General features: G+C 37.3%; 1 protein-coding gene and 1 long non-coding RNA gene across 4 annotated transcripts in view; one reads left to right on the forward strand and one right to left on the reverse strand.

The window, feature by feature from the left end:
- LOC122145656 overlaps positions 1–14,052 on the forward strand; it is a 38,528-nt gene that overhangs the window by 15,386 nt on the left and 9,090 nt on the right. Inside the window, exons 3-4 of one of the 2 annotated variants that reach the window (XR_006160468.1) lie at positions 913–958; positions 5,777–5,954. This is a non-coding gene — a long non-coding RNA (uncharacterized LOC122145656). Of the gene's footprint in view, positions 1–912; positions 959–5,776; positions 5,955–14,052 lie in introns of those variants that run through there. The other variant, XR_006160467.1, reaches the window with a different exon arrangement.
- Positions 6,530–11,173, reverse strand: LOC109092509 (homeobox protein engrailed-2a-like). Of its 2 annotated transcripts, none has more exons than XM_042760533.1 (2): positions 10,332–11,173; positions 6,530–8,606 (listed from the first exon to the last, which is right to left on the reverse strand). In XM_042760533.1, the coding sequence occupies exons 1-2, from the start codon at positions 10,813–10,815 to the stop codon at positions 8,290–8,292; spliced, it is 801 nt and encodes a 266-aa protein (XP_042616467.1). In that variant the 5' UTR covers positions 10,816–11,173; the 3' UTR covers positions 6,530–8,289. The 2 variants fall into 2 exon arrangements, with proteins under 2 accessions (XP_042616467.1, XP_042616468.1); XM_042760534.1 differs by having other exon boundaries at positions 10,335–11,172.

The raw sequence follows: 14,052 nt of genomic DNA on the forward strand, positions 1-14,052 counted from the left end.
GCAGTCAAAACGTCATGAATGTTTTAATGAAGCCTGTCATATGTATGTCATTTGTGATGAATGGATGTAGTCAGGGGTTTTCACTGCTGTACTCTCACATGGCAGATGATTGAGAGTGGAGAATCTGGATTGCTGTTGGAAAATGTGGACATTTACTTTCTGTTTACACTCCCTGCCATTCTTTGAGCATGGCTTTGACTGAACTGTTCAAGTGTACTGACTGTGTTTTGTAGGGACTGTTAAAATCTGCACCATCTACACTAAATGTAAAAATATACTACACAATGATGTCTCTTGTACTACTGAGCATTTGCAGAACATATACTGCATTTTCTCCTGCCTTGCTGCACCATTAATTCCTCAATTATGCTTTTTATGAAGGTACTCCAATTCTAGTTATGTGCAGTATAACTATATGCTTCTAAATTTGTAGTCAAAAGCATGTAATTGTAGATGCTATGGCAAAGTTTAACTCACTAAAGTGTCTAATTAAATCGTTGTAACCAAGAAACAGTCTGAACAATGACCCAGTTTGTTTGCCAGCACACCAGAGAGAGGCAGGGCAGGTCCACGAAGGATGTAATATAACTCCCTCTGACTATAGTATAATGGAGCAGACACGTTTCTCTACCCTCTCTGATACTGACTTTCTCTGAATGTATTTGTGTATGTGAGCAAGTTAGGAGAAAATGTCAAGGTTATTCTGTGGAAAACATGTGACCCTCCATATTTTCCAGCTTGAGTTGATGATAAAATGGAGCTTGACAGTTCAAATGAATAGATCATTGCATGTCGGACTGAAAATTACACTCTGTATACTTGAATGCTGTACTTTCATGGTGTCACTGAATTTTAAGTCTGCATTTTTTTCGTGTTTTGCATTGATGTTCTTTTTTTGTCTGATTGTCACAGGATAGGGAAGAGGAACAGAGATGACCTGTCTGCAGAGATGATACAGGTAGTAATATTAATGTAATTGTATGTATATCTCTTTTTACTGCATTATTCTCTCCCTCACTTTCTATAAAGTACTGTCTTCTACTCTCTTTTTCTTTCTCTCACTATTTCCATCATATCACTGAAGCAGAACAGCAGAACTACTTTCATACGATCAATACAGGTAAATAGCAAAAAAATGTAAAATCAGTATAATATTAGCTGTTTATCTTAAGTTAACTAAGTTCTTTCGACAAGTTGCACAAATGATCCACACTGTTATAATACGATGTTAGACTCGTTCTTAATATCAGACCTGTTTGTTCAAGCTTGTTAAATTTAAATGTCTTCTTTAGATATAATACTCACCCTTTGTCATTTTATTTTATTCACATGATCATTATGTATTATCCAGATGAATATGTCAAGAAGTCATTGAGCCTCAAGTTAGATAAATTAGTATTTTGTCTGTATTCCAAGTCATTTTATTATTATTTAAAGGCTCATCCATATGCTGCATAATTACAGCCTTTTTTTTTAAATAAACTCACCACTGCAGTAAATGCAAATAAATTGCATTTTAGATTCAGTCTACTGATTTTATTATTTACATTTGTAATGAGTGCTTAGTGTAGGTGTTATTTAAAAAAAAAAAAAAAAAGGAACTCCACAGGCATTTAGTTTTCAATTTAAATGTGCACTGAAACTAAGTTTAAACATGTTTTTTTATATATATATCAGGAAGGAGCTAGCATACACACATCATTCGCTTAATATTTGTAGACCTTTAAACTGAGTAGAATGTTTTAAATGGTTATTTTGTCCTGCTCATGGTTAGTTGGAGTCACGGCCAATTATGTCTCCAAATGTCGTACAGTATAAGGTCAAAAGTCGCTGTGCTGTATTAGAAAGATGACAGTAACCATTCTGGAAAGGTCAGCCACTCAGTTTGTTTCCAAAGGCAAAGTGCCACAGTGACATCTTTGAGCTTTTGATTCACTTTATATTAGATTTAGTTAATGATATATCTCCCCGTGTAATGACAGACGTAAACTTCTATATTCTCAGTAAGATTTTAAATATGCCCAGGTCTCATTTGCATTGAAATGGTTAATTAGTTAATTAATTCTAGAGTTTTGAAGTGGTGTGCTTCTCTAAATGCTGAACACACTTTAAATGTAAAGAAGACTTTTCAACCCTCACTAGCTCACTTGAGTGTTTAAGTGTGAACACATCTACACCAGATTACTTTAATTGCACTTTCACTTTTAAATAACAATACATTTGTTTTGTTTTTATTTAGGGCCAATCAGTTAACATGTTTTTTCATAGAAGAAAGAGTATATTCAGCATTGCTGTTTTATTAATACCAAATCCAAAGGCTGCATTTATTTAATCAAAAATAAAGACTGTAATGTTATGAAATATTATCGCAATTCAAAATAACTGTTTTCTGTTTAAATATATTTTAAAATGTAATTTATTCCTGTGTTGGCAAAATGAATTTACAACAGTCTTCAGTGTCACATGATTAAGAAATCATTCTGCTGATTTGCTCTTCAAGAAACATTTCTTCTTATCAATGTTGAAAAAATTGTATTTGTGTTGCTTAATATTTTTGTGGAAACTGGTGGATAAAAAATGAAAGAGAATTGAATTCATTTAAAGAACTAATTTGTAATATCATAAATTTCTTTACTGTCACTTTTGATCCATTTAATGCATTCTTGCTGAATAAGTGTTTTTTTTTAATCCTATTGACCCCCAACTTTTGAACTGCAATGTTATAGATATTCGTCCATGCCTCCATGAGAATTTTATGCTTAATTGCTTTTTATATATATATATTTTTACAATTAAAAAAAAAAAAACTTTTTAGAAGACAGCTAAAAATGTATTTTATGGTTTCCATGAAGTTATTTAAAACTTTAGAGTTGTTAATTTTTATTTCACTCTGACAGGTGCACATCATGCCAGTCACTAACATCAATGACTGGCACTTGTACCTTACATGCACATTAAAATATCTCATTAAGTTATTTTTTTTTAATTAGTATAACCCATGGTGGAGGTGGTGGTATGTGTGTGTGTGAGACTTAAGAGAGAGACAGAGCGAGAAAAAGCAAGAGACTGGAGTTTCAATGCCTCTGCTTCCTTTTGTCCTCTGAGTTGACTTCTTAGGAGCCCATTGCTGGAGTTCCATACATGAGAGATCAAGAGTTACCAAGGTGCTCAGGAGATAGACACAGACACACACACACACTCATTCACTCAGACTCATTTCCTTTGCATGTCAGAGCCCTGCTGGGGTTTCAGTAGAGGTCACTGACACCACCAGTGGAGCTTTCCCCTAAATGAAAAACCAACCCCTGTGTATGTCTGTATTTGCGTGTGTGTGTGTTGCTTTCTGAAAACGGTAAGGTGCTAAAGAAGAGGGTCCTGAATTGATTTAGTTATTATATTACTGTACTTAGTCAGGGGATGTTCTGTGATGCATTTCAAGTTTACTTGAATGGTCTTCGAGTAAATCTTATTGAAAGTCTTGTATAGTTTGAGTTAAAGTTGTAGATGTGCAACATAGATACACTAGAGTTGAGGATAAGATATGAGATACTCTTTTCCCATCAACTTGGTTCAGCATTAACTTGTATTGTAACAAGATTAAAATATATTTGTCCTGCGGATTAGCATTCTTTACCATCCCTTTCATTTCTTTGCTGGACTAGTCTGCGTATGTGCAGCAGTCTTTTTGATCTGCCGTGCGTAGTGAGGACCCTGGCTTGGGTCTGGCCATCCGAGGGCCTGGTGTGAAATCAGCCTGATGTCATCCCTTTTGTCCCCCATTTGCATCCCTCACTCCTTTAATGACGTTTCCGAACCTCGCAGGCGCATTCCTCAGTGGTCCATAGGAAGCGTTTGGAGAACTCGGGGCAGAAAAGAACAGTGGGAGTGTTTGGAGAGTTTGTGGGGGGGTCGAGGGTGTGTGGATCTTTTGTATGGAAAGCAGACGAGTAGACATCCGTATTCTGATACTTTCCCTCCACCTCAGGCTTTTCTGTTGTTTGTCTGAATTGCCATGATATCAGGCAAACTTGAAGTCTTATAGAAATTGTGTAATTTGATAATGTATAAATGAATGATGCCTTTAATGAAAGCACTTTGTTGTGGCCAGAAGTGTATCTTGATGTGTATCTTAGCAGTGTAAATACAACCGGTTATGACAGCAGTTTTCAGTCATTGACAATAGTGTACTTGCTTACCCTAGAAGAGAGTTTTTATGTGCACATAATTGACACTTAAAAACTAGCTTCTGAGACATATATGAATTTGAGATGATAGTTCAAGTGTAAATATATAAATAAAGTGTACGTGTGTGTGATAGAGAAAGTTAAATGTGGGTGTAAGGTGAAGAAAGTGAGAGCTGAAGGGGGGCAGGGACTATTCCTTGCAGAGGAAATGAGCCACCTGCAGCCATGACAGGAGGTTTTGACCTTCATTTGGGGTTTCTTTCCCTCTCTCTCTGTCTCTAAATCTCTTTCTTTCTCTCTCTCTCTCTCTCTCTCTCTCACACACACACACACACTCTCTGTCTGTCTCTCATTACTTTGCTCACACAAACACACATACTTCTGCTTTATAGAAAGCCAGTCAGGGACCTCTCCCCTCAACCATTGGGCATCACTTCCTCATACAAGGGGTGCTAGAAAAGAAATGTAGATGAGGCATTGTCATTGAGCAGGTCAGTGCATGGGAAATGCCAGTTGTCTGTGCCCCCCTTCACCTCCCCCCAGAGGACAGGTAGACTATAACCAGATGATTTTTTTTTAACTAAAGATCATTTAGGGAAAGTCAAGTTACTGTTTGAGTGACTTACCTAACTGATACTAAAAGGACATATCTTTTAGATGTGTTTAAAAAAGTAGTTTAGATGTTGTTGAGCCCCTATGCAAACATTAGTTTTAATTGTCCAGGACAATGTTGTTAGCTCATTTTTTGTTGTTGTTAGCTTTTATTTTTTTTTGTATGTATAAATAACATGATTGTTGGCCTGCAGATATTGTAGAGCATTGTATTAGGTGATCTATGTTGTTTGTTGGTCTGTTGATATTGTAAGATATTGTATTAGGTGGTCTACAAAGTTTATATGAAGTTTTTGTACTGCACATATAGACAATAAAACCTGAATCTAACCAGATTTTGTTTTACCCCAAATGCATTTGTTTTAAAATTTTATTCGATCAAAAAATGATACTTTTCACAATTTCATTTAAATGGTTTACATTTTTTTTTCTTATGTCTTCAACTCTCACAGATTTATATTTTAAATTTACAGTGATTTGATTTGCAGAGCGCTTTTGATCAAAGCAACTCCTTAAAAAGCTGACCAGTATTTCACTGTTTCATTGGAGGTTGTGACTTTTAATGATCAGTATACATTTTTATGAGATTCTGAACTGATGAGAATCTCTCTCTCTCTCTCTCTCTCTCTCTCTCTCTCTCTCTCTCTTATTTTTTGGTTTGTTATCAAACATTAAATTGAAATGTAAGCGTCCGGTTTAAAATTAACACTGCAAAATTAACCACAGAACTTACATGCCTAGCAGTTCTTTTTAACAAGAATGGCTGTTAATTAACTAATGCGTTTGTCAAAAACAGTGGTTGTTCCTATGATATTTTACCAGGAATTAATAAAGATCGTGTTTTCTAAAAAGCTGTACGCATTAGGGCCTATTCCAAAATCATTGTTTCTGCCCAGGTCTAAATAAAACTAATAAATGAGTCTAATTTGCATGTTATCTAATGGGAACTTTTTATTTAGAAATAACTTTTTTCCCCCCAGCTGAAATTCTGTACACAAATCCCCGAACATGGGCTAGTCGGATTCCCCGTCTCCCCGAACGACCCATTCTGCACTTCGGTCCTTCAGATGTTCTTAATTTGTTAATAGATTCCGTATTTTTTATTTTATCTATAAAAATGAATGGAACATATTTTTTATATATATAAGCATGCAAGGCTAGTGAGATTTTTTTCTCTCTTGTGTGAACATTTCAGTAGCCCAAGTGTGAAGCAAACAGGCAAATATTAGACTATGTTTACAGTGTTTGTAAATTTGCAATCGATACTTTGAGTGATTTCAAAGGCTATATGGAATAAAGTCAACTGTAAACTATCAAGCGCTTCTGTGGCAATGACTCCGTTTCTGTCGTCCCAGGCATGGGGCAGGGTAAAGGGTTACAACAAAAATTCGCTGATGCAGTGTTTCATGCATTCATGCATTCGCTGATTTTAAACAAAATGAAGGTCTGAAGTTAAACAAATGAAGGGGGGAACACCCAAAGTAGACTACCATGTATTTGTTGGTGATTATTATATAGGCTTTCTGGATATCTGCAATGCTTCTCAAATGCTGATGGTGCATTAGCGACTCACTCCTGATTTGGTAAAGCTCTGTGTGCCAAAGCTGTGACGTCATGTCCGCTGGGCTCAGCTCCCATTTGACGAGAATATGGCACGCTCTTTTCAACCAAAGAGCGAGATAGTTATTAAATCTAACAGTAGAAGCAAACAAATAAGCTATTGAGACATTGAGAACTATTATTCTTCTTGTTTATTTAAATCTTATCAAGATTTCAGGAAGCAGTTAATTACACAATTAATACGTAATACAAATGATTTACACATAACAAACATTACCTGTAAACACAAAATAAAAATAGCATTGTATTATCTCTTTTTTTTCAGCTTTCAGCATAGCTTTTATAGATAGATCTTCGCTGATGAGTAAATTCATAAGGTCGTATATCAGATAGAAGGCCATATTCATAGATATGCTCGTATGCGACTGAACTAATGTTTCTCTGATTCGGCACAGTTCTGTGTTATTAAGTTTGCACTTGAACTTGTAAGGCAAAGTGTGTTAAGTTTGGTGGCTAAATAGTCACACACTCTTTTCAGGTATAAAAACAAAAAGATTCAAAAAGTGAAAACTCCACAATTTGGTATATGGATACAGTCTGCAACTTAAATCTCGATCATACCTTTTTAACTGTTCTGAACACGCGTGAATATGCCATAATATGACAATTTGCAGCTTTCATGCAAAGGCCCCAATACCGCTTCATTCACATAAAGAAGTTATTGCAGTATAAATAAGCAATTTAAACACCTTAGAAATCTACTCTCACATAAAAAGCAACACCGGTCATTGGATAAAGTTTTTTTTTTTCTTTCTTCTCCTTAATATAATCTATATAAATACATAACAAATATGAAGTCAACATTAAAACAGTATTTTAACATCTGTCATACAGTAAACAGCTGGTTTGCTTATTTGTTTTTTATTCCATAGTTGTGTGTTTATATCTATATATATATTTATATATTTGTTTATATTTCTGTGATGTGTTGTGGCGCTAACCCTGGCTTTTGTCAAGAGTGCGCATAAGCGATATCATTGTCAGTGCTACACGTTTATAGGCAGCATTATAATGATTAAAACATACTTTGCTACAAAAGATGATTATATTGCTCTTTTATAAAAACTATGTATGCGATTTAAGACGCTGCGGTACATTTGTTTCTTTATTTAGCGCACCTAGTTGAAATGTTTTGCCCAGGCTATGAAGGTTAGTCCAATGTTATTTCGTTTATGTTAGGCTATTTCACATGATAGTTCAACCAGATAAACTACAATGCAATGCACTAGCCTATTGTTAACGACGGTCTTGCGCGTTTTATTTATTTATTTATTTTTCTTCTCCAATTCACTCATTAAAATGAACCAGGCTAAGACTGTGAAATTATTTACAATAAAAAGAACAGTGTCTTTTTTTTTTCTTTTTTTAAATCCTGCTGAGATCCGACGATTGCTGCGTCCATTTTGTATCAAACATCAAATCAAATACGATAAACTTGTAAATAACAAAAGCATTTCATAGTACTCACAGTTGCCTGGATGCAGCAGAAAAGACTCTTTGGACTTAAGCAAGGTTTTCACTTTTTTTTTTTAACAACTTATAAATGTGTATAAACTCCCGTTGTGTTAATCGTGGAAAACGCTCGGTTCTAGTGACAGCACGACAAAGAAGAACGATAAAAACAATTGTTTCTTAAGAGAGCCACTCTGCCCAAGTGCAAAAAAACGGCACCTATAGCCTATTTTGAAATAATTTGAAATAATTTGACCATTATTTCATAAGAGAATTGTATTCAATAAATGTATTTTTGACGTAATTCGATAAAGCCTCTATTTAACGTCAGTAATGCTGGTATATTTATTAACTGGCCCTTTATTCTTTTCAATTATTGCATTGTAAATATAGCCTTGCACCCCTCCCCACTTTCTCTATCTCAGTCACTGTCTGATTTGTCTTCCTTTGACGTGGTGCTGTGGTTGTACAGTCCCTGCGCCATCAGGTGCAATGCCAGAGAGTTCTTGGTGCCGGTGGCTTTTTTGATTTTGGCCCTCTTATTCTGGAACCATATTTTGATCTGAGACTCGTTGAGTCCCAGCTCCTGCGCCAGACTCTGCCGTCGCTGCTCGGTCAGGTAGCGGTTGGTCTGGAACTCGGCCTTGAGTCTCTGAAGCTGCTCCGCCGTGAAGGCCGTGCGTGGTCGTTTGTCCTCTTTGCTTGCGTTTTTCTTCTTTGGTTTACGAGATCTAGGACCTGCAAGTGTGGACGAAATAACAGATAGTTATAAGAACGAATCAGAAATTGTACAGGCCCAATATAATCTGTATTTATGTTCATGCAGGGTCTTGAAGAGGAGGGGGCTGTTAACATGTTCAACGCAGAGTTATAATTTATGAATCCGTTTTACGTTGGCTTTTATTTATTTATTTATTTTGCGTCACATTTGGGTGTGAGCGGTATGGATCTCTCTCTCTCTCTCTGTGTGTGTCGCTCAGTGGAGGCTACATTAATAGGTAATGCGGGAAACCTCAGGGATGAAGCAGAATATTAATGAGGGATTCGCGTCTTGCCCCACATTGGACATTTCTTATTTAAAAAGCCTTTTTATGCATCAAAATGGTATGAGTATGATTATATGGCAATCATATGCCTACGTGAAATTAACCCATTCGACACGATAACTGTTTAAGGCTAGTGTTGGTCGAGAGCAGTCCAAACAAAACACGAGATTTGCTTTACGACGGCTAAAACGCTCCGACTGCAGTTGAACAATAATTTCATGAATATTTGGATATATCAAAAAATCAGTCTGCTTTTAACGCGAAAAGACGTTGAATTTAAAGTAGCCCAGCTACATTTCAACGTGAAAGTCCAATGTAAGACTGGCACGAAAATATATTATTTTACAATATAGTGAATAGCCTGACTCTTTTCTCTGAACGAAAATAAAATGATAGACGAATGGCAGTATGAAATATGCTCTCTCGTAGCTTAAAAACGTAGGTTATCAACCAGCATTCCGCTCTTTAGGTTAAGCAGTAGCTGAGAGGTGAGAAATTGGATGCCAGTAGTGGTTGGTCGTATTTCCAAATATTTTAAAAAGTAAAATAAAATATTCGACGGACTAGGCTAAATGACAATTCTTGCCCGAGTTTGCGTTAAACTAGCAATCAGTATGAACATACGCTTTCTTCTGTTTTGAAATAGGCTATTATAAGCTAAATACAATTTTAGTTACCTAAATGTTCAAGTTACGAAATGTAGCTACTGCACACATGCATAAGCAAATGCTTACTCAAATAGTAGATGCGAGGCCTTCTCCATTGTCAAAAATATGCTAATGAAATATCAACAAAGACGAAAGACTCACAGGGCAAACCCTCTCACGTACAGCCATTCAACGTTAAAACTGCGTTTCTGTGATATTTTATTTACTTCGTTATTAAATGAAGATCACTTTCGACACACTCTATTTCTAATTCTCTTCGTTAAAACGATAACAAGACTACAATCATCATTCCCGATCCACAAGCAAACGGTATGGAATTTAAATGAAAGACGATTCAAATATAGGCTAGCTATAGGCCTGACTCTGAAATAATATTGACGTAAATTTTGTTAAAACTACTTTTATACTTTTCTGAACAAAAAATTGACGATCTTAAGCATGCGTTGTTTACTTTTAGATAACATAAAATCCCATCGCAACTGTCCAAGTATAAATGTTTAGAAATATGAAAGATGTGAGATTTTACTTAATTCGATATCTTTAGTAAAATTATTAATGTTTTCAAGCATTTGGCGATTTGTATTTCAGCTTAGCATATTGGATTTGTTTTAAAACGATAATGTCCCTCTGAATTTGGGATATAGCCTGATTAGAATCGAATATAGTGCAGATTAGAACTGTTAGTACTTTGCATAAATTTAACAGGTTTCCTGGCACATGGAATGGTAAGGAATTAAAGGAAGACGTACTACCTGACGACGGTCTGTCCGAGTATCGTGTGCAGTAAACCCAAGCGGGCCACAACATAGGCTGGTTAAGTTGTCCATTTGTATTATTCTGTGAACTATCCGATTCTGAACCCAGGCACTGATCCACATTCTCCCCGCGGGTCTTCAGGGGCTCTTCGCTCTCTATCTCTGCCTTCTTTCCTCCGCTGCTCGCGTGTGTTGTGGAAGTCCCCTCTGCTGGTACAGTACTTCCCACCTGTCCCGTGCTAGGACCCGTAGGGTTGTGATTCTCTCGCGCGCCGAGACTGCCCTCATCGCGCGTGCTGTTAGCTTCTTTCTTACGGCCAAAGTCCGGTCGCAGGATGTTGTCGATGAAGAAGTTTGTGATGCGGTGCGGGAGCTGCAGGTTCCCTGGAGCTTGCAGAAGAGGTCGTATGGCACTGTTGGACTCGTCCTCCGCTCCTCGCTGCTCCGCGTCTCTTGCGCTCTGCTCATTCTCATCCATGCTGAGACACACTTTCCACTTTCCTTAACCCTTTATCGCTCTCCGGCACTCAGGCAGTCGCACCCCACTCCACGGGCGACTCCGTCCACTTTGTTCACTTCAGGAAAATTTCAAAACTGAGCAAGAAAATTTGTCAGTGAGCTTTAGCGTCAAGAAAAAGCCTTTGCGCACCGTGGTCACAAAGGAAAAACATAGTTACGCCTTCCAATCACGGAATGTGCTCTGCTTAAGGTTGATGAACCGTAACTTGCCAGTGTGGTGATATTTGTTTTCTGCGTAATGCAACTATCGGGACGTCAGTGGCTACTCTGAGGACAGAGAAGTGGGGCTCCTAACTGCTCCTGAAATACTTTCACTCCGGATTTTTGTTCTTATTTTTAATACGAGCCCCCAGTGACGTTACACTCCGGTATCCTAGACACGTGCCTTTGACCAATAGAATAGTCAAGAACCAGTCACATGGCCCTGATTCGAGAGTAACAGACAACACTCATCCTTGCACTTTTAAAGACACAGTGCTTCACCAAAATACAAATTCGGGCAGTGCCAAAAACGCAGCCTGCATACTGAACACGGTCTTCACGTTTTAATCATACAGGTTTTCTTGTAGCGCAGTGTGTGCTGTGCATGTTTTTTTCTTTTTTTTTTCTATCATTTAACCAGATTTGGTCAACTCACTTTCCCAATATACATTCACGAAACCACAGATTTTAAAATCTGAATTTTAATGAAAAAAAAAAAATCTACTATTGATACTATTGAGTTCTGTTACGCTTTCTTAGAAGGGGAATATTTTATTGTATTATTTATGTAGCAGTTTTGTTGAATTGGAAAGATGCATAATGTAAAATATGCGTCAAACCAAAACGAGTGGAGGCAACATCGTTCCGTAATGTGTGCTTGGTGTTCCCAAGCCATAATAACCGTTACTGTTTTCTTGATGTGTGATGACATTTTTTGTGAAAAGCAGTAGGAGAAATTAAATTTTCTCAATACTCAGAGCAATATTATTAAATTTGACATGATTTACAGCTATAAAGATTTTCGGCATTCTTGTTACAGAATCATGAGTGTGCAGTAGGCTATGTATACGTAGGCCTACTATATAATGCACACTACCCAGAAAAGGTAATCGAAAACGGATACACGCAGAGAGTTCTTCATCTGTCGACAAGAGCAGTCCATATTTTAATGGTAATGATGATTGGATGCTTGTTTCTTTGGACAGGTGCCTATGGCTCTTTAAACATAACGTGGTATTTCAAAGATTATCAATCTAAGTATAGTCGCGCCAAAAATAAAATAGTAGAACTATTTTTCACTCGTTCATAAGCTTTAACATGCACAGCCTAGGCACTCTGGCAACAACTGAGTCCTTGTATTACAGATACGGTTACTGTCTCGCGCTCTCCAGGTACAGCGGAGCAGCAAATCCATGCATCGCGCACATGATTGTGATTCGGATTCATTTCATTTCTCTTTATTCTCAATCAGGCCGCCTAGAGTCGTCATGAATAGCGCCTAAGGAGCCTAGGCATTGGGCAAAGACTGTGACCTTTACAGTGAGTGTGTAGCACATCGAAATCAACACTAACAATGACCCTAATGCCCTTGTATGACGTTTGTGAAGACATCACCCTGTTTGAGCTGCCGGTATAGATGGTTAGCTTCTCTAAATGAAAGTGCAGTAGCTATAGCTTTTCTAACTGAAGAGATTTCTCAAGAGGCCTTCTGTGATTGCGTTTCTCATTATGAATTTTTTTGTGGCGAGCCAAGAGCATGCAGTCTCTTTTCAAATTGGTGCATATTTATCTGTCTAACCACATTATTTTAATGCCACTTACAAGGCATGTCTTGTTGTTGTTTTTACACCTTTCTATGATTTTCCACATTTTAATAACAAAATATATATATTTTTTAAATTTGCAGTCCGAATATATGCGTATATATTTGCTTTTCATTGTGGGTAATGTTGCTTTACTCTGAGAATAATTTAGTTCTGTTGTTGGTAGGAATAAACTGTGGACCAAAAATATTATTTAGTCATGTTTTTATATTGGCTACATTTATATTGATGGCCTGTTGTTGCGTGATGGAGACCCCCGACAACAACCATGCGAATAGTCCATAGCGGTACAATAGCCACTGGCCTGTTGTACAGCCTTTCTCAAGAGTGGAGTGGACACGGCTCTAATCTAAGGCTCTTCCAGGATCCTTTGGCTTTAATGAAAACGGGGCATTCTTTTAGGACGAATTTTAATCACCCGCAAGACATTCACCGTAGAGTCCGTGCGCGGAATGGGTGAAAGACAATAGAGCGCTTGACAGATCGCAAGCGCCGTGGCCTGCCCTCTATCACTGTCTCTCTTTTGGGCTGAAACGCTCGCTCTGGCATAAGCGCGAATTGCATTTTACGCAATTATTTGTCTCTTGCGCACAGAATGAATTCGTTATCAGATATGCACATCACAAAAGTTAGGCTACATTCATGCCAGCATTATAGGAGGCAGAACTTAGGTAATTAAAATGAAACAACAGTGCATTAGATCAGTGATGTTGCATAAATGAAGCATCCCTGTCTCCTCATTTACCCTCCACTTCAGCTGCTTCATGCTCTACTGTATGTATTCTGTGATGTCACTAACCAATATGAGGCGTCCCCTCTCATAACAAACAGTTAAGAGGCTGTTATAACAAAAATGGTTTAAATCATGTGATGCCATTTCAGGCAGACTCATGCAGTTTTTCATATCACGTTAATTTTACACTGTATCGGCTCTTGTAAGGCCTTAGTGCTTTAAGGTAACCAGAACTTTTTATTTGCCTTAATATGACATCAGTCTTTCCGTTTTGTGTGTTGTCTGTGACGCGTCAGCCGTGGATTTTCACGTGCGCATCCTGTTTATATGTTGTTCTCCAGAATGTAGCTCACCCTCTTGACACTTTGTTTAGGTACTTTTTGCTTTGCACCTAAAACCGTCCACAAGTTGAGCAGCAAGGAAAATATTAAGGACACAGGGTATAGGAGGTGTCAATTAGGAAATAACATTCAGTCTTGTTTGTAAACTGATTCTCGCTGACATGTTTGTTGACTGGTTAATCAGTAACTTTGGTTCTAGGTAATCAAAGATATTAATCTGTTTACATTGTTTAAAGTAAGCTTTGGTGTTTAGTTTAGTCATTTAGTTAGATATAGGCTATACTTCTGCAAAGAGTTTCATTCACGTTTTCATCTTT

This window comes from Cyprinus carpio, chromosome A7, assembly GCF_018340385.1.
Source record: "Cyprinus carpio isolate SPL01 chromosome A7, ASM1834038v1, whole genome shotgun sequence".
Classification (NCBI taxonomy): Eukaryota; Metazoa; Chordata; class Actinopteri; order Cypriniformes; family Cyprinidae; genus Cyprinus; species Cyprinus carpio.

Excerpts from the sequence above, each read along its gene's own strand:
- LOC109092509 (XM_042760533.1), bottom strand. The coding sequence starts at position 10,815 with ATGGATGAGAATGAGCAGAGCGCAAGAGACGCGGAGCAGCGAGGAGCG. Across the intron at positions 8,607-10,331 it reads GGACAGACCGTCGTCAGGTA|GTCCTAGATCTCGTAAACCA; the intron begins GTACGTCTTCCT and ends CCACACTTGCAG.